Source organism: Rhinoderma darwinii, unplaced genomic scaffold (assembly GCF_050947455.1).
Source record: "Rhinoderma darwinii isolate aRhiDar2 unplaced genomic scaffold, aRhiDar2.hap1 Scaffold_35, whole genome shotgun sequence".
Lineage (NCBI taxonomy): Eukaryota > Metazoa > Chordata > Amphibia > Anura > Rhinodermatidae > Rhinoderma > Rhinoderma darwinii.
This window is the reverse complement of record NW_027463454.1, coordinates 115,707-136,072: the sequence shown is the minus strand read 5'-3', so window position 1 is coordinate 136,072 and position 20,366 is coordinate 115,707. Positions and strand designations below refer to the sequence as shown.

Here is a 20,366-nt window from a genome sequence, read left to right as displayed (position 1 = left end):
CCTCTTACGCCTCTACCATAGTCGTGGAGCAGGCCCCCCTTCAGATGAGACCCTGCAAGGTCTGGTTGAAGACTTTGAAAATAACCTCACTTCAGAGGAAGAAATAGCACTAGGTGCGTTGGAAGAACTAAAGATCGAATCATTGGATCGTAATATTAATGAGATTATCATTCCAAAATGTACTAATTTGAAACCAACTTGTCTTACTATGCCACCAGTTTCCTCTAATCACTATGTGAGAGCATTTATGGAAGGGATTGATCGGGACCTAAGTACTATTGACTGGTCCAAACCAACTGAACACAACCTCTCAAAAAGAGAACGTGTGGCCCTTGACGAACTTTGTGATATGAAAGGGATAATAATTAAGCCTAGCGACAAAGGTGGTAATGTGGTGCTCTTGGATGAGGAATACTACACTGGTGAGATACTAAGACAACTGAGTTCACCCAGCTATAGACGAATGAAAGATAACCCTCTATCTGAGATTACTCAGAAACTGAACAGAAAGTTACAATTTGCTCTTGAAGAAGGTTTAATAACAAAAAATGAGTTTTTGTATTTAAAAGTCAGGGAACCCAAAATGCCGACGATTTACATTTTGCCTAAGGTTCACAAGGATAGACAGTCACCCTCGGGACGCCCAATAATTTCTGGTATAGATGGACCTACTGATAAACTAGGGAAATTTGTCGACCAAAAACTGAAGAATTTTGTCAAGTTACTTCCATCTTTTGTCCTAGACACTGGTGATGTGTTGACCAAATTACATAATATAACTATTCCACCTAACAGCATGCTGGTAGGCTTAGATGTGGAATCTCTACACCTCAATTCCACACTCTGTGGGTTTAAAAGCCGTTGAATACTATCTTGACCAATATAGATCTGAACTCTCTCATCAGAATGAGTTCATCATTGACATGCTTGAATTCGTCTTAACTCATAATTGTTTTAGTTTTGACAGTAAATACTATTTACAGGTAACTGGTACGGCAATGGGCTCATCATGTGCCCCTTCTTACGCTTGCCTTCATTTGGGATTTTGGGAAATGGTGACTGTCTATCCTTGTGATCTTTTTAAGAAATACGTCTCTCTCTGGCTTCGTTATATGGATGATGTTCTGGTCGTCCGGACCGGCACACATGATGAACTTAAAACATTTGTTGATTCACTAAATATTAATAACTATAATATACATCTGACATATACAGCAAGCGATCGAGAGATAAGCTTTTTGGATCTCCTGATCAAGAAGGAAGAAAATAAGCTAGTAACCAGTACATTTAGAAAATCGACGGCTGGGAATACTCTATTACTGGCACAAAGTCATCACCCCAAATCCCTTATACGTGGCATACCAGTGGGACAATTCCTGCGATTACGCAGAAATTGTTCCGATCCAAGTACCTTTAAGCAGGAAGCTCAGGAGTTAAAGACACGCTTTAAACAGCGCGGCTATTCAACGAAATGTATTAAACGTGGATATAACAGAGCTTTACATACCAGTCGGGAAGCTCTCTTACATCCAACGGAATATAGGAAAATTAAGAAAAATAATACATCATCTCAACCATCCAGGACACAGGTGAGGTTTATCTCCAGATTTGGACTACACTGGGAGGAAATAAGGGAGATCTTAGAGAAAAACTGGCCACATCTCACGTTATGTGAGGAAATTAGGGAAATGATAGGTGATCATCCTAGTATGATATCTAGGAGAGCTCCGAATCTTCATGACCTTCTTGTAAGATCAGAATTTAGAAGAGATGTAGACACTAAATGGCCCACACATAACCTGAAAGGGATGTTTAAATGTGGGACCTGTTCACAATGTAGATTTGTAAGGAAGAGTGATGTATTCTTTGATTCATCAAATCATCGTAAATTTAATGTCAGAAACTTCCTAAACTGTCGGTCATCTATGGTGGTTTACTTGATCTTTTGTCCCTGCAATAAGTTTTATGTGGGGAAGACTATAAGAGAGGTCCAGGTCCGGATTTCTGAGCATATAAGGGACATAAAAAATGGGAAAGAAAAGAGCCCATTAGCAATGCACTTTAAGGAATACCATCAACAATCTGCAGATGGCCTCAATTTTATGGCCATATACCAATTACCGAAAAACAGTAGGGGGGGAATCGAGATCGCTCCTTACTGCAAAAGGAGAGTATGTGGATTTACAATCTTAAATCACTGGCCCCTCATGGCTTGAACAATGAACTCAAGCTACAGATGTTCCTTTGATGCGGCCGGGGTCCCGAGACCCGGACCACATAATTGGTTTTCAGTGTGTGGCCCGGTTCTTGGGACCCGGGCCACACCGAAATGTTCCTCCCTTTTGATTGGATAGCATTTGGGGATGACACCCCGACTGGCTTCCATATCTCTAGGGGGGGATATGTGCTCGTTATTCCTGACTATTGGCTCTCTAACTTTACAGCAGTGATCTCTGGTGCATATGCCTTATTTTTCATTTTATTAATTATTTATTTTTACATTTATATTTATTTTTATTATTTTTACTTTTATTATTATTTATTTTAATTTTTATATTTATTTATTTATTTATATTATTATTATTTTTTTTAATTGTTTACATTTTTTTCTTTTTATTTTATTATTGTTCTTTTTAATTTTTTATTTAATCATATTTTGTTGTTTTTATTTTTGATGGGGACAGTCAATGGAGACAACTTTATAGACATACATTGTATTGTATTATTGATAATGATATACTGTTGACACTAAGTACCCTGGTCCCATTTGGGAGCACTAGGGTTAATAGGTGTATTACTACTCGACAAATACTATTGGTTAACAATCCCTTGATATAGAGGGTTGGCTCTGATGTTGTAATACACGCCTTGAGGAAGTCACGTCTGTGACGAAACGCGTTGGTAATTCTGTGACGTCACATACCGGTGAATGGCAACTTGGAGGTAACTAACCCACATGGATACTATGCATGAGACTTGGACGTAGCACATGATGAATGGACGGAAAGCGGGGAAGCTGCGCACTCCTGCCCTCCTATTTGGAGTTAAGACTCCTTTGAGCTGGATACAAGGATATTTCATCTAAGTGTGAACCTTACTGGCAATACAAGCTGTCAAAGCTGGGAAACGCATTGCTAGCACTTGCCCTGCTGTGGAGGATACGGCTCTGACTTGCCACTCCCTGCTTTTGCTTGTCCCAGGAGGGGATTCGGTCCTGTGGACTCTCGCATGTTGGAGTGTCGACACACCTGCTGCATGATTATCTTTCCCTGTGCTGGGAGGTTCCGGAGGAACGGCACGGAGTGGACAGATCTCTATCTGCTGCCTGCAGTTACTTTACACTGGAGCTTTGAGGAGACACCAGAGTTTTATCTTCACATGGAGTGACCTGTTCGTTTTCATCTGTAGAGAACCCTATGGACTTCCACATATACTACCTACTGATAAGTATATACTCTTGCATCTATTCATGTGCTCTATGGGTTCACTGCATGTATATCCTTGCTAGTAAGCCCATCTGTATACTGCTATCTGATCAGCAGGATCGCTTATATCCATGGATGTTATGACCTTGGTTAGTACGTTGCCTCCACTCACTACATTGTATCTGATTCATCCACTTGTGTGGCCTGTATTGAAGTAACTTCCTACTTGATACTATTTGTTATATGGCCATGCTAAATGAGAATTTTTCTTAAATCTGATTTCTTTGCCATTCATTACCCGGCCGGGTTTGTGATGTCTGTTTGTAGGTTTTTGTGCAAGATTGCATAATTTTACATATATATTAATAAACTTTTGATAATTAAATTGTGACTTTACTGAGCTGAGTGCCTTTTTTACCAGGTTTTGTTTTTCTTTTCCTTACATTTCCATGTCTGGTTGGCACCGTATATATATATATATATATATTCACATATACTGAGCTCTTTAGTCCAGAGATCCTTGTTCTTTTTGTTTATATATAGTTCTATACAGAATGATGGGTGTTCTATACAGGATGATGGGTGTTCTATACAGAATGATGGGTGTTCTATACAGGATGATGGGTGTTCTATACAGGATGATGGGTGTTCTATACAGGATGATGGGTGTTCTATACAGGATGATGGGTGTTCTATACAGTGCAGTCATGTATAGCTCTATAGAGCATTAAATATACTGTGAAGAGTATTGTGTACAATATAAAGAGTATTTGGTGCCTGTGTCAAGATGTGCAGTGCATTGTGGGTGGTTTTGGACTATGGGTGTCGGGGCCTCCTCTCCCTCTATCACCATTTCTTTCACACATCTCCCCCCAGGCAGATCAACAGGTTGAGATTATGAAGCGAGTGGCTCATCTTGTTGGAAAACGTCTATCAAATTGTATGCAAGGTCCAGCAAGCGCGGACATGGAGAAGAGGCTGGTGAGCTCAGAAGATGGGGGGGTTCCTCTGGGGCGGGGCCTGCTGGACATGGAACGACTAATGGTTTCTGTGACTGATGGAGCTTTGTCTTTGCAGAAGAAACTGGCCTTGATGTCTCTGTCTTTAGCCATGGCCGATTGTATGAAGGAAATTGAGAGCGAGTCGAGTCTGAGGTGAGAGCAGGTCAGACAGGGGTCGGCTCCGGGCTTGTGGGGGGCTGTTGTTATGTGACCCCTCTTGTGCTGCTCCTCAGGAGGACACTGGAGATGGGCTGCTGTGTGGAGGGCTCGTTGGCCCAGGCGCTGGCTGAGTATGAAATGACCATGGAACGAGACGTCCTGCAGCCGCTGAACAAGCTAAGTGAGGTAATGAGACCCTCGCCAGCCCCTTATTCTCCCCCAGGTGACCACGAAGATCCCCCTTATGTCAAGAGTTTCCTTTCTGGTCTGTCCAAAATGTTCATGTGTTTTAATTTCTTGCTAACAGTAAAGCAGATCATAGACACCGCCGCCGCTTATCTCCCCATGAGCTGCTTATCACGGGCTGATGTCATTTTACGTCCACGACACAAAATATTTCTATAAATTCCATCATTAATAATGAACTCTTTGAAGCCCCCTCAATTCTGCACAGGTAACCCCAAGTTCACAGGCTGGATAGAAACTGCAAACTTACAAAGGTCACCCGCGGAATTGTACAGGAATTCTGGATTTATTTCTGCTACTTATATAGCGCCAACATATTCCACAGCATTGTACAGAGGTTGTCATCACTTGTCCCTGTTCCTAGTAGCTCACACTCTAATATCTTTACATGGGACATTGGGCTATTTCATATAAAGGAGCGTGGGAAGAAACTGGAGGAGCCACGAGATCACGGAGAGAACATACAAACTCCGTGTCCGTGATCACATCCCCATTACTGCGAGATAACGGCGCTAATAACTGGACGTGACGCCGCGTAACTGACCGCAACGCTCGTAACCCGCGGGAAAGGGACGTTTACACGCGGCAGAAATGTCTTTGTCTGTTCCATTTGTTTGAAAGGCGTTTGTAAAAAATGATTCACCAGCGGCAGAAACGACGCAAGTCACAAGAATGGAACCGATTCTCATTTTCAGAAATTTCTGCAACAAATCTTCTCTGTGTGAACAAGTCCTATATAAAGGCAGGATGTTAAGGGAAGAATTTTGACTACAGCTCTGGATGTAACTAGTGCAAGGATTGATGAAATTCAAGATCAGTACAGAGTGACTAAAGAACCGACACCAGCGGTGGCCAAATAGTAGATTGTCATCTCCGTGTACAACTCCTAGCAGGGATCGGGAGATGGTTAGACCACCAGACATATCTGCTTGTCCCTAATTGGTGAAACAGAGACATGGGGTCAGGCGGATCGAGGGGTGGAAAGCCCCCACCACTGGATACTGGAGCGCTGTGGAGTGACGCTTCTCTATATGACGTGTTCTGTGGAGTGACGTGCTCTGTGGAGTGACGCTTCTCTATGTGACGTGTTCTGTGGAGTGACGCTTCTCTATGTGACGTGTTCTGTGGAGTGACGCTTCTCTATGTGACGTGTTCTGTGGAGTGACGCTTCTCTATGTGACGTGTTCTGTGGAGTGACGCTTCTCTATATGACGTGTTCTGTGGAGTGACGCTTCTCTATGTGACGTGTTCTGTGGAGTGACGCTTCTCTATGTGACGTGTTCTGTGGAGTGACGCTTCTCTATATGACGTGTTCTGTGGAGTGACGCTTCTCTATGTGACGTGTTCTGTGGAGTGACGCTTCTCTATGTGACGTGTTCTGTGGAGTGACGCTTCTCTATGTGACGTGTTCTGTGGAGTGACGCTTCTCTATATGACGTGTTCTGTGGAGTGACGCTTCTCTATGTGACGTGTTCTGTGGAGTGACGCTTCTCTATGTGACGTGTTCTGTGGAGTGACGCTTCTCTATGTGACGTGTTCTGTGGAGTGACGCTTCTCTATATGACGTGTTCTGTGGAGTGACGCTTCTCTATGTGACGTGTTCTGTGGAGTGACGCTTCTCTATGTGACGTGTTCTGTGGAGTGACGCTTCTCTATGTGACGTGTTCTGTGGAGTGACGCTTCTCTATGTGACGTGTTCTGTGGAGTGACGCTTCTCTATGTGACGTGTTCTGTGGAGTGATTCTTCTCTAGGTGACGTGTTCTGTGGAGTGACGCTTCTCTATGTGACGTGTTCTGTGGAGTGATTCTTCTCTAGGTGACGTGTTCTGCGGAGTGACGCTTCTCTATGTGACGTGTTCTGTGGAGTGACGCTTCTCTATATGACGTGTTCTGTGGAGTGACGCTTCTCTATGTGACGTGTTCTGTGGAGTGACGCTTCTCTAGGTGACGTGTTCTCTGGAGTGACGCTTCTCTATCTGACGTGTTCTGTGGAGTGACGCTTCTCTATGTGACGTGTTCTGTGGAGTGACGCTTCTCTATGTGACGTGTTCTGTGGAGTGACGCTTCTCTATGTGACGTGTTCTGTGGAGTGACGCTTCTCTATATGACGTGTTCTGTGGAGTGACGTGTTCTGTGGAGTGACGCTTCTCTATGTGACGTGTTCTGTGAAGTGACGCTTCTCTATGTGACGTGTTCTGCGGAGTGACGCTTCTCTATATGACGTGTTCTGTGGAGTGACGCTTCTCTATATGACGTGTTCTGTGGAGTGACGCTTCTCTATATGACGTGTTCTGTGGAGTGACGCTTCTCTATATGACGTGTTCTGTGGAGTGACGCTTCTCTATGTGACGTGTTCTGTGGAGTGACGCTTCTCTATGTGACGTGTTCTGTGGAGTGACGCTTCTCTATGTGACGTGTTCTGTGGAGTGACGCTTCTCTATATGAGGTGTTCTGTGGAGTGACGCTTCTCTATATGACGTGTTCTGTGGAGTGACGCTTCTCTATATGACGTGTTCTGTGGAGTGACGCTTCTCTATGTGACGTGTTCTGTGGAGTGACGCTTCTCTATGTGACGTGTTCTGTGGAGTGACGCTTCTCTATGTGACGTGTTCTGTGGAGTGACGCTTCTCTATATGATGTGTTCTGTGGAGTGACCCTTCTCTATGTGACGTGTTCTGTGGAGTGACGCTTCTCTATGTGACGTGTTCTGTGGAGTGACGCTTCTCTATGTGACGTGTTCTGTGGAGTGACGCTTCTCTATACGACGTGTTCTGTGGAGTGACGCTTCTCTATGTGACGTGTTCTGTGGAGTGACGCTTCTCTATGTGACGTGTTCTGTGGAGTGACGCTTCTCTATGTGACGTGTTCTGTGGAGTGACGCTTCTCTATGTGACGTGTTCTGTGGAGTGACGCTCCCTATGTGACGTGTTCTGTGGAGTGACGCTTCTCTATGTGACGTGTTCTGTGGAGTGATTCTTCTCTATGTGACGTGTTCTGTGGAGTGACGCTTCTCTATGTGACGTGTTCTGTGGAGTGACGCTTCTCTATATGACGTGTTCTGTGGAGTGACGCTTCTCTATATGACGTGTTCTGTGGAGTGACGCTTCTCTATGTGACGTGTTCTGTGGAGTGACGCTTCTCTATGTGACGTGTTCTGTGGAGTGACGCTACTATCTACTGTTTCTATCTGTTGCCAGCCTGTATCCTGTCTGCTGTTGCTATCTGTTGTCGGCCTGTATCCTGTCTGCTGTTGCTATCTGTTGTCGGCCTGTATCCTGTCTGCTGTTGCTATGTGTTTTCAGCCTGTATCCTGTCTGCTATTGCTATCTGTTGTCAGCCTGTATCCTGTCTGCTGTTGCTATCTGTTGTCGGCCTGTATCCTGTCTGCTGTTGCTATCTGTTGTCGGCCTGTATCCTGTCTGCTGTTGCTATCTGTTGTCGGCCTGTATCCTGTCTGCTGTTGCTATGTGTTTTCAGCCTGTATCCTGTCTGCTATTGCTATGTGTTGTCGGCCTGTATCCTGTCTGCTGTTGCTATGTGTTGTCAGCATGTATCCTGTCTGCTGTTGCTATGTGTTGTCGGCCTGTATCCTGTCTGCTATTGCTATGTGTTGTCCGCCTGTATCCTGTCTGCTATTGCTATGTGTTGTCAGCCAGTATCCTGTCTGCTGTTGCTATCTGTTGTCGGCCTGTATCCTGTCTGCTATTGCTATCTGTTGTCGGCCTGTATCCTGTCTGCTATTGCTATCTGTTGTCGGCCTGTATCCTGTCTGCTATTGCTATGTGTTGTCCGCCTGTATCCTGTCTGCTGTTGCTATCTGTTGTCGGCCTGTATCCTGTCTGCTGTTGCTATCTGTTGTCAGCCTGTATCCTGTCTGCTATTGCGATCTGTTGTCAGCCTGTATCCTGTCTGCTGTTGCTATCTGTTGTCAGCCTGTATCCTGTCTGCTGTTGCTATCTGTTGTCGGCCTGTATCCTGTCTGCTATTGCTATCTGTTGTCGGCCTGTATCCTGTCTGCTATTGCTATGTGTTGTCGGCCTGTATCCTGTCTGCTATTGCTATGTGTTGTCCGCCTGTATCCTGTCTGCTGTTGCTATCTGTTGTCAGCCAGTATCCTGTCTGCTGTTGCTATCTGTTGTCGGCCTGTATCCTGTCTGCTATTGCTATCTGTTGTCGGCCTGTATCCTGTCTGCTATTGCTATGTGTTGTCCGCCTGTATCCTGTCTGCTGTTGCTATCTGTTGTCGGCCTGTATCCTGTCTGCTGTTGCTATCTGTTGTCAGCCTGTATCCTGTCTGCTATTGCTATCTGTTGTCAGCCTGTATCCTGTCTGCTGTTGCTATCTGTTGTCAGCCTGTATCCTGTCTGCTGTTGCTATCTGTTGTCGGCCTGTATCCTGTCTGCTATTGCTATCTGTGGTTACAGGTATCTACAGGTGATGCCCGTGGGTGCGCTGAATGAGGGACTGGATGAGGTGGCTGCCGCATGTTCCCCGGCTCCGGCAAGATGCTTTGCTAATGGGACCAGAGCTCGATGACACATCACAGACTTCCTGTTCTCCTTTTGCTTGACGTCTTACTGGTCCCCTAAAGAGACTTGCTCCACAGCGGTGGAGTTTCATGTGGACCATGTCTGACACCAATTGGGTGCCCTGGTCAGACAGGATCTTACAAGGAAAGCCGAGTCTTATGGAAATCGTGACTAGAACTTCAGCCCCTTAATAACAGAGATGCTAGATAATGCCGCTGCTTCAGGCTAATGGGTGGTGTAGTCTACAACAGTCAGGATAAGACTAATAATGTCCCCTATGGAAAGTTGCTTCAGTGACAGACATGGGGGGTTACGGGGTTCCCTCTCCATGGGCAGAGGTTACAGCTGCGGTAACATGAGGCTACCAATAGTGAAATTCTGGGCCATTATTTTTCTGCCCGTCTTTTCCCTTGATGACCGTTGGAATGTTAAGTTGCAATAGTGGGGCCCTATAATGCTGAGGGCCGATGATGCCTAGTAAGCTGTCCGGGCCTTATCTAGGGATTTTGCTGCAGTGACCCATTAAAGTAAACTCCGCTCCCTAACAATCTTATCCAAATCCCTACCCAACTATAATGGCCAGGGTCGCGGCCCATCGTTCCTACTCACCCCTCGACAGCCGCAGCACTGTGAATGCTGGCTGGCATCTCCTTCCTAGGAGACCCCAGCACTCACTTCCGCCTTGCTTCACTGGGTCCCATAGGGTGCTCGCGCCCGGCCTCAAAGGGCCAGTGCGCTTATGAAAAGTATCTCTAATTAGCCCATGATAACCCTGGACTATAAAAGGGGCTCTGCCCTTTCTCTCATTGCCTGAGCGTTGTTGTGTTTACTTGTGTTAGTCTTGCAAAGGGTCCCTTAGTGTTATCCTGTTCCCAATGTTCCTGTACCTGTATCCCGTGCTACCTTGTTCCTGTGCCTTAGAAAGTTGGAGTCGTGTTGCGCCCCCAGTCACACCTGCTGTGTTACACCGCGCCTGGTGTCTGCTGCGAAGGTCCCATCTGAGCCTGGCCGTTACTACTGTCTGAACTGCTACAGGTCCCTTGTGCTTGGACTATATAGACATTGACTTGGTACACTGTTTGGCCAGCTGCTATCCCGCTACGGTTGTTCCTCCTGTCAGTACCTGTGTTGACTCCCGATTCTCGCTGCCACTACCTGCTCGCTACGACGGAGACGCGAGGACCTGCAGGGGATTTCTGCACCAGTTCCAGATCCACTTCAGTCTATATGCCAGAGCATTTTCTTCTGATGGCACAAGGATCACATTTATAGTCTCACTCCTTACTGGCAAGGCCCTACCATGGGCGATTCCCATCTGGGAACGTCCGGGACCGGAGACCCGTGACTTCCAGTATTAGTTACAGACTTGTCGCACGGTATTTGAGGAACCTGGACAAGACACCTCAGCAGCTGTTTCTCTTCTGATCCTTTGCCAGGGGGACACCTCCATGGGCGATTACGCCATTCAGTTACGTACCCTGGCGGCAGAGCTGTCCTGGAACAACGAGGCCTTGGCTGCTACATTCTGGCAGGGACTGTCGTTTAAAATTAAGGACGAGCTTGCCGCTCGTGACCTGCCACCTACCCTGGATGACCTCATTCTTCTAGCCACCCAGATTGACATGAGGATCCAGGAGCGAACCCAAGAGGTTTGTCGGGAGAGAAGATTCCCTAAGCTGGCTCCTACCTTCCAGCAATCTCTGTTTCCCTCACCAGTTGTTCCACCAGAGGAGCCTATGCAGGTGGACCAGCTCAAACTGTCTGCCCAGGAGAAACACCGCAGACGTACTTCGGGACTTGGTCTGTATTGCAGCCTCGGAGGCCATGTTGTGCGTTTGTGCCCTCAGAGGGGTAAAAAACTCCAATGCCTAGGAATGGTTGGAGAGACAGCCCTAGGCTGAATAAAAAATTATCTTCAAAACTGTCCATTCCCGTGACCATAGTGCACCGGGTCTCTGCCTATCTGGACTCTGGGTCCGCATCAAACTTCATCCAAAAAGTCCCCCGGGGAGGACTTTTGTACGGTTGGCAGACAGGAGGAGAATCCTTCACTGGGGACACAGCTCCAAACTGGCGGGGCACTGTGGACTTAGTCTCGTCCTGCACTGTGTGCACTGCAAACAAAGTTGCTCACTAAGCCGGCCGGCCTGCTCCAACCTCTGACTGTGCCCAATGCCCCCTGGCAGAACATTGCGATGGACTTTGTCACAGACCTTCCTCTCTCAGCAGGACTGTCTGGGTGGTGGTGGACCGGTTCTCTAAGATGGCACATTTTATCCCGCTGCCCGGCCTACCTTCTGCTCCTCGTCTGGCGAGTCTCTTCATTCAGCACATCTTTCGCTTGCATGGCTTGTCTCTTCACATCGTGTCAGATCGGGGTGTTCAGTTTACCTCTAAGTTCTGGAGAGCCCTCTGTAAACTCCTGGAGGTGAGTTTGGACTTTTCCTCAGCCTATCACCCCCAGTCCAATGGGCAAGTTGAGAGGATCAACCAGATCATGGAAAATTATCTCCGCCACTTCATCTCTTCACAGCACGATAACTGGCTACAGCTTCTTCCATGGGCCGAGTTTTTTCATACAACAACCACACAAGCGAGTCCACCACTTCCACTCCGTTTCACATCGTGTACAGTCAACATCCCAGAGTCCCTCTTCCTGTGTCGACTTCATCTCAGGTACCCGCTGCTCACTCTGCATATGGGGACTTCCTGCAAATCTGGCAACAGACCCGGTCCTCTATTTTGCTGGCAGTAGATCGCATGAAGCGAAAGGCACTAGGAGAAGAGAGCCGCCTCAGTATCTTCCGGGGACTAAAGTCTGGCTGTCCTCTCGGAACATTCGCTTGAAGGTGTCCTCATACAAGTTTGCTCCCAGGTTCCTCGGACCTTCTGAGATTCTGCAACAGATTAACACTGTCTCCTATAGGCTGCGGCTGCCTCCTACCCTCAGAATCCCCAACTCCTTTCATGTGTCCCTCCTGAAACCAGTGGTCCTGAACCGTATAGTAAGACTCCTGGTCCCGCAGTGGCTCCCAGCGGTTTATTTGACATGTTTGAGGTTAAGGAGATCCTGGACTGCAAGAGGGTAGGAGGAAGAACTTTCTATTTGGTGGACTGGAGAGGGTTTGGTCCTGAGGAGGGGTCCTGGGAGCCAGAACAGAACCTTAATGCCCCTACCCTCATTAGTAAATTTCTCTCTCACTCTGGTCCTAAGAAGAGTGGGCATAAGGGGTGGGATACTGTAACGGCCATGGCCGCGGACCGTCGGTCCTACTCAGCCCTCGACGGCCGTGGCCATGACTCTGAGTGCTGGCTGGCCTCTCCTTCCTAGGCATCTCCGCCTTGCTTCACTGGGTCCCGTAGGGTGGGCGCTCACGCTCGTGCCCGGCCTTAAAGGGCCAGTGCGTGCACATGAAAAGTATCTCTAATTTGCCCATGATCACCCTGGACTATAAAAGGGGCTCTGCCCTTTCACTCATTGCCTGAGCGTTGTTGTGTTTACTCGTATTAGTCTTGCAAAGGGTCCCTTAGTGTTATCCTGTTCTCAATGTTCCTGTACCTGTATCTTGTATCCCGTGCTACCTTGTTCCTGTGCTTTAGAAAGTTGGAGTCGTGTTGTGCCCCCGGTCACGCCTGGTGTCTGCTCCCAAGGTCCCCCCTGAGCCTGGCCGTTACTACTGTCTGAACTGCTACAGGTCCCTTGTGCTTGGACTATATAGACATTGACCTGGTGCACTGTTTGGCCGGCTTCTATCCCGCTACATCGGTACGGCCCAGTGGGTCCTCATTCCCACAGATCGTGACACCAACTCTGCGGTCTCTGCCCTAACTGCACTTCTAGTGCAGGATCAGTCTCTAATTCATTTCTATACTCATTCCTGTCCCATGTTGTCCTCAGATGAGGATGACGAGGATTTAGTGGTCAATTCACCGTTATTGCTTTATACGATAAAATTATTATTTCTATTCATTCTGATGCATACGATGGGAACGTCCCCCCCCCCCCCCCCGCAACTCCCATATTAATATCCCCTTACCTGCATTACAGTAAATGCTAAACTTCACAATAAGACAACTTCAGCCCCATACATTACGCTGTAACCTGCACCCCCCCCCACCCCCCGTCAGCTCTGGTCTTCTAATGCTGACGTATAAAACTTCATCTCTCCTCCTCAGGACGAATTACCCACAATTCTAAAACATAGGAGACAGCTCCAAAAACTGCTGACCGACTGGAACAGTGCGAGGACAAGGTGAGTGGAGATGATGGGTGTGTGTGTGTGTGTGTGTGTGGTGGTTGTGTATTATATACAGGTGAGTGGTGATGTGTGTGGTGGTTGTGTATTATATACAGGTGAGTGGAGATGATGTGTGTGGTGGTTGTGTATTATATACAGGTGAGTGGAGATGATGTGTGCGGTGGTTGTGTATTATATACAGGTGAGTGGAGATGATGTGTGCGGTGGTTGTGTATTATATACAGGTGAGTGGAGATGATGTGTGCGGTGGTTGTGTATTATATACAGGTGAGTGGTGATGGTGTGTGCGGTGGTTGTTGTGTATTATATACAGGTGAGTGGTGATGGTGTGTGCGGTGGTTGTGTATTATATACAGGTGAGTGGTGATGATGTGTGCGGTGGTTGTGTATTATATACAGGTGAGTGGTGATGATGTGTGCGGTGGTTGTGTATTATATACAGGTGAGTGGTGATGGTGTGTGCGGTGGTTGTGTATTATATACAGGTGAGTGGAGATGATGTGTGCGGTTGTTGTGTATTATATACAGGTGAGTGGTGATGGTGTGTGCGGTGGTTGTGTATTATATACAGGTGAGTGGTGATGATGTGTGCGGTGGTTGTGTATTATATACAGGTGAGTGGAGATGGTGTGTGCGGTGGTTGTGTATTATATACAGGTGAGTAGTGATGATGTGTGTGGTGGTTGTGTATTATATACAGGTGAGTGGTGATGATGTGTGTGGTGGTTGTGTATTATATACATGTGAGTGGAGATGATGTGTGTGGTGGTTGTGTATTATATACAGGTGAGTGGAGATGATGTGTGCGGTGGTTGTGTATTATATACAGGTGAGTGGAGATGATGTGTGCGGTGGTTGTGTATTATATACAGGTGAGTGGAGATGGTGTGTGTGGTGGTTGTGTATTATATACAGGTGAGTGGAGATGATGTGTGTGGTGGTTGTGTATTATATACAGGTGAGTGGTGATGATGTGTGCGGTGGTTGTGTATTATATACAGGTGAGTGGAGATGATGTGTGCGGTGGTTGTGTATTATATACAGGTGAGTGGTGATGATGTGTGCGGTGGTTGTGTATTATATACAGGTGAGTGGAGATGATGTGTGCGGTGGTTGTGTATTATATACAGGTGAGTGGAGATGATGTGTGCGGTGGTTGTGTATTATATACAGGTGAGTGGTGATGGTGTGTGCGGTGGTTGTGTATTATATACAGGTGAGTGGAGATGATGTGTGCGGTGGTTGTGTATTATATACAGGTGAGTGGTGATGATGTGTGCGGTGGTTGTGTATTATATACAGGTGAGTGGTGATGATGTGTGTCTGGTGGTTGTGTATTATATACAGGTGAGTGGAGATGATGTGTGCGGTGGTTGTGTATTATATACAGGTGAGTGGTGATGATGTGTGTCTGGTGGTTGTGTATTATATACAGGTGAGTGGAGATGATGTGTGTGGTGGTTGTGTATTATATACAGGTGAGTGGAGATGATGTGTGTGGTGGTTGTGTATTATATACTGGTGAGTGGTGATGATGTGTGCGGTGGTTGTGTATTATATACAGGTGAGTGGTGATGTGTGCGGTGGTTGTGTATTATATACAGGTGAGTAGTGATGTGTGCGGTGGTTGTGTATTATATACAGGTGAGTGGAGGTGATGTGTGTGGTGGTTGTGTATTATATACAGGTGAGTGGTGATGATGTGTGCGGTGGTTGTGTATTATATACAGGTGAGTGGTGATGATGTGTGCGGTGGTTGTGTGTTATATACAGGTGAGTGGAGATGATGTGTGCGGTGGTTGTGTGTTATATACAGGTGAGTGGTGATGATGTGTGCGGTGGTTGTGTATTATATATAGGTGAGTGGAGATGGTGTGTGTGGTGGTTGTGTATTATATACAGGTGAGTGGAGATGGTGTGTGTGGTGGTTGTGTATTATATACAGGTGAGTGGTGATGGTGTGTGCGGTGGTTGTGTGTTATATACAGGTGAGTGGAGATGATGTGTGTGTGGTTGTGTATTATATACAGGTGAGTGGTGATGATGTGTGCGGTGGTTGTGTGTTATATACAGGTGAGTGGTGATGATGTGTGCGGTGGTTGTGTGTTATATACAGGTGAGTGGTGATGATGTGTGTGGTGGTTGTGTATTATATACAGGTGAGTGGAGATGGTGTGTGTGGTGGTTGTGTGTTATATACAGGTGAGTGGTGATGATGTGTGTGGTGGTTGTGTGTTATATACAGGTGAGTGATGATGATGTGTGCGGTGGTTGTGTATTATATACAGGTGAGTGGTGATGTGTGCGGTGGTTGTGTATTATATACAGGTGAGTGGAGATGATGTGTGTGGTGGTTGTGTATTATATACAGGTGAGTGGAGATGATGTGTGCGGTGGTTGTGTATTATATACAGGTGAGTGGAGATGATGTGTGCGGTTGTTGTGTATTATATACAGGTGAGTGGAGATGATGTGTGCGGTGGTTGTGTATTATATACAGGTGAGTGGTGATGATGTGTGCGGTGGTTGTGTATTATATACAGGTGAGTGGAGATGTGTGCGGTGGTTGTGTATTATATACAGGTGAGTGGAGATGGTGTGTGTGGTGGTTGTGTATTATATACAGGTGAGTGGTGATGATGTGTGCGGTGGTTGTGTATTATATACAGGTGAGTGGTGATGGTGTGTGTGGTGGTTGTGTATTATATACAGGTGAGTGGTGATGATGTGTGCGGTGGTTGTGTATTATATACAGGTGAGTGGTGATGGTGTGTGCGGTGGTTGTGTATTATATACAGGTGAGTGGAGATGATGTGTGCGGTGGTTGTGTATTATATACAGGTGAGTGGAGATGATGTGTGTGGTGGTTGTGTATTATATAAAGGTGAGTGGTGATGATGTGTGTGGTGGTTGTGTATTATATACAGGTGAGTGGTGATGATGTGTGCGGTGGTTGTGTATTATATACAGGTGAGTGGTGATGATGTGTGCGGTGGTTGTGTATTATATACAGGTGAGTGGTGATGATGTGTGTGGTGGTTGTGTATTATATACAGGTGAGTGGTGATGGTGTGTGCGGTGGTTGTGTATTATATACAGGTGAGTGGAGATGATGTGTGCGGTGGTTGTGTATTATATACAGGTGAGTGGAGATGATGTGTGTGTGTGGTGGTTGTGTATTATATACAGGTGAGTGGAGATGATGTGTGTGTGGTTGTGTATTATATACATGTGAGTGCGGTGTTTCTATAGGTGAGTGTGGATGGTATATATATATATATATATACAGGTGAGTGCGGTGTTTCTATAGGTGAGTGGAGATGATGTGTGCGGTGGTTGTGTATTATATACAGGTGAGTGGTGATGATGTGTGTGGTGGTTGTGTGTTATATACAGGTGAGTGGAGATGTGTGCGGTGGTTGTGTATTATATACAGGTGAGTGGTGATGATGTGTGTGGTGGTTGTGTATTATATACAGGTGAGTGGAGATGATGTGTGCGGTGGTTGTGTATTATATACAGGTGAGTGGAGATGGTGTGTGCGGTGGTTGTGTATTATATACAGGTGAGTGGTGATGATGTGTGTGGTGGTTGTGTATTATATACAGGTGAGTGGAGATGATGTGTGTGGTGGTTGTGTATTATATACAGGTGAGTGGAGATGATGTGTGCGGTGGTTGTGTATTATATACAGGTGAGTGGTGATGGTGTGTGCGGTGGTTGTGTATTATATACAGGTGAGTGGTGATGATGTGTGTGGTGGTTGTGTATTATATACAGGTGAGTGGAGATGATGTGTGCGGTGGTTGTGTATTATATACAGGTGAGTGGAGATGGTGTGTGTGGTGGTTGTGTATTATATACAGGTGAGTGGAGATGATGTGTGTGGTGGTTGTGTATTATATACAGGTGAGTGGAGATGATGTGTGCGGTGGTTGTGTATTATATACAGGTGAGTGGTGATGATGTGTGCGGTGGTTGTGTATTATATACAGGTGAGTGGAGATGATGTGTGCGGTGGTTGTGTATTATATACAGGTGAGTGGAGATGATGTGTGCGGTGGTTATGTATTATATACAGGTGAGTGGAGATGATGTGTGTGGTGGTTGTGTATTATATACAGGTGAGTGGAGATGATGTGTGCGGTGGTTGTGTATTATATACAGGTGAGTGGTGATGATGTGTGCGGTGGTTGTGTATTATATACAGGTGAGTGGAGATGGTGTGTGCGGTGGTTGTGTATTATATACAGGTGAGTGGAGATGGTGTGTGCGGTGGTTGTGTATTATATACAGGTGAGTGGTGATGATGTGTGTGGTGGTTGTGTATTATATACAGGTGAGTGGAGATGATGTGTGTGGTGGTTGTGTATTATATACAGGTGAGTGGTGATGATGTGTGCGGTGGTTGTGTATTATATACAGGTGAGTGGAGATGGTGTGTGCGGTGGTTGTGTATTATATACAGGTGAGTGGAGATGGTGTGTGCGGTGGTTGTGTATTATATACAGGTGAGTGGTGATGATGTGTGTGGTGGTTGTGTATTATATACAGGTGAGTGGAGATGATGTGTGTGGTGGTTGTGTATTATATACAGGTGAGTGGAGATGATGTGTGCGGTGGTTGTGTATTATATACAGGTGAGTGGTGATGGTGTGTGCGGTGGTTGTGTATTATATACAGGTGAGTGGTGGTGATGTGTGCGGTGGTTGTGTATTATATACAGGTGAGTGGAGATGATGTGTGCGGTGGTTGTGTATTATATACAGGTGAGTGGTGATGTGTGTGTGGTGGTTGTGTATTATATACAGGTGAGTGGTGGTGATGTGTGCGGTGGTTGTGTATTATATACAGGTGAGTGGAGATGATGTGTGCGGTGGTTGTGTATTATATACAGGTGAGTGGAGATGATGTGTGTGGTGGTTGTGTATTATATACAGGTGAGTGGTGATGTGTGTGGTGGTTGTGTATTATATACAGGTGAGTGGAGATGATGTGTGTGGTGGTTGTGTATTATATACAGGTGAGTGGAGATGATGTGTGCGGTGGTTGTGTATTATATACAGGTGAGTGGAGATGATGTGTGCGGTGGTTGTGTATTATATACAGGTGAGTGGAGATGATGTGTGCGGTGGTTGTGTATTATATACAGGTGAGTGGTGATGGTGTGTGCGGTGGTTGTTGTGTATTATATACAGGTGAGTGGTGATGGTGTGTGCGGTGGTTGTGTATTATATACAGGTGAGTGGTGATGATGTGTGCGGTGGTTGTGTATTATATACAGGTGAGTGGTGATGATGTGTGCGGTGGTTGTGTATTATATACAGGTGAGTGGTGATGGTGTGTGCGGTGGTTGTGTATTATATACAGGTGAGTGGAGATGATGTGTGCGGTTGTTGTGTATTATATACAGGTGAGTGGTGATGGTGTGTGCGGTGGTTGTGTATTATATACAGGTGAGTGGTGATGATGTGTGTGGTGGTTGTGTGTTATATACAGGTGAGTGGAGATGATGTGTGCGGTGGTTGTGTATTATATACAGGTGAGTGGAGATGGTGTGTGCGGTGGTTGTGTATTATATACAGGTGAGTAGTGATGATGTGTGTGGTGGTTGTGTATTATATACAGGTGAGTGGTGATGATGTGTGTGGTGGTTGTGTATTATATACATGTGAGTGGAGATGATGTGTGTGGTGGTTGTGTATTATATACAGGTGAGTGGAGATGATGTGTGCGGTGGTTGTGTATTATATACAGGTGAGTGGTGATGGTGTGTGCGGTGGTTGTGTATTATATACAGGTGAGTGGTGATGATGTGTGTGGTGGTTGTGTGTTATATACAGGTGAGTGGTGATGATGTGTGCGGTGGTTGTGTATTATATACAGGTGAGTGGTGATGATGTGTGTGGTGGTTGTGTGTTATATACAGGTGAGTGGTGATGATGTGTGCGGTGGTTGTGTATTATATACAGGTGAGTGGTGATGATGTGTGTGGTGGTTGTGTATTATATACAGGTGAGTGGTGATGATGTGTGTGGTGGTTGTGTATTATATACAGGTGAGTGGTGATGGTGTGTGCGGTGGTTGTGTATTATATACAGGTGAGTGGTGATGATGTGTGCGGTGGTTGTGTATTATATATAGGTGAGTGGAGATGATGTGTGCGGTGGTTGTGTATTATATACAGGTGAGTGGAGATGATGTGTGTGGTGGTTGTGTGTTATATACAGGTGAGTGGAGATGATGTGTGCGGTGGTTGTGTATTATATACAGGTGAGTGGAGATGATGTGTGCGGTGGTTGTGTATTATATACAGGTGAGTGGAGATGATGTGTGCGGTGGTTGTGTATTATATACAGGTGAGTGGTGATGATGTGTGTGGTGGTTGTGTATTATATACAGGTGAGTGGTGATGATGTGTGTGGTGGTTGTGTATTATATACAGGTGAGTGGTGATGATGTGTGTGGTGGTTGTGTGTTATATACAGGTGAGTGGTGATGATGTGTGTGGTGGTTGTGTATTATATACAGGTGAGTGGTGATGGTGTGTGTGGTGGTTGTGTATTATATACAGGTGAGTGGTGATGATGTGTGTGGTGGTTGTGTATTATATACAGGTGAGTGGTGATGGTGTGTGTGGTGGTTGTGTATTATATACAGGTGAGTGGAGATGATGTGTGTGGTGGTTGTGTATTATATACAGGTGAGTGGTGATGATGTGTGCGGTGGTTGTGTATTATATACAGG

At 45.9% G+C, this 20,366-nt stretch overlaps 1 protein-coding gene across 4 annotated transcripts in view; it reads left to right on the top strand.

The window, feature by feature from the left end:
- SH3BP1 (SH3 domain binding protein 1) overlaps positions 1 to 20,366 on the top strand; it is a 75,573-nt gene that overhangs the window by 15,550 nt on the left and 39,657 nt on the right. For 2 of the 4 annotated variants that reach the window (XR_012868508.1, XM_075848327.1), the window contains exons 3-6: positions 4,302 to 4,406; positions 4,503 to 4,579; positions 4,660 to 4,771; positions 13,537 to 13,613. Coding sequence is in view for 3 of the 4 variants with exons in the window: in XM_075848327.1 (XP_075704442.1) it covers positions 4,302 to 4,406; positions 4,503 to 4,579; positions 4,660 to 4,771; positions 13,537 to 13,613 (371 nt within the window). In the remaining variant the exon portion in view is untranslated. Of the gene's footprint in view, positions 1 to 2,918; positions 3,448 to 3,470; positions 3,575 to 4,301; positions 4,407 to 4,502; positions 4,580 to 4,659; positions 4,772 to 13,536; positions 13,614 to 20,366 lie in introns of those variants that run through there. The other 2 variants (XM_075848329.1, XM_075848328.1) reach the window with 2 other exon arrangements.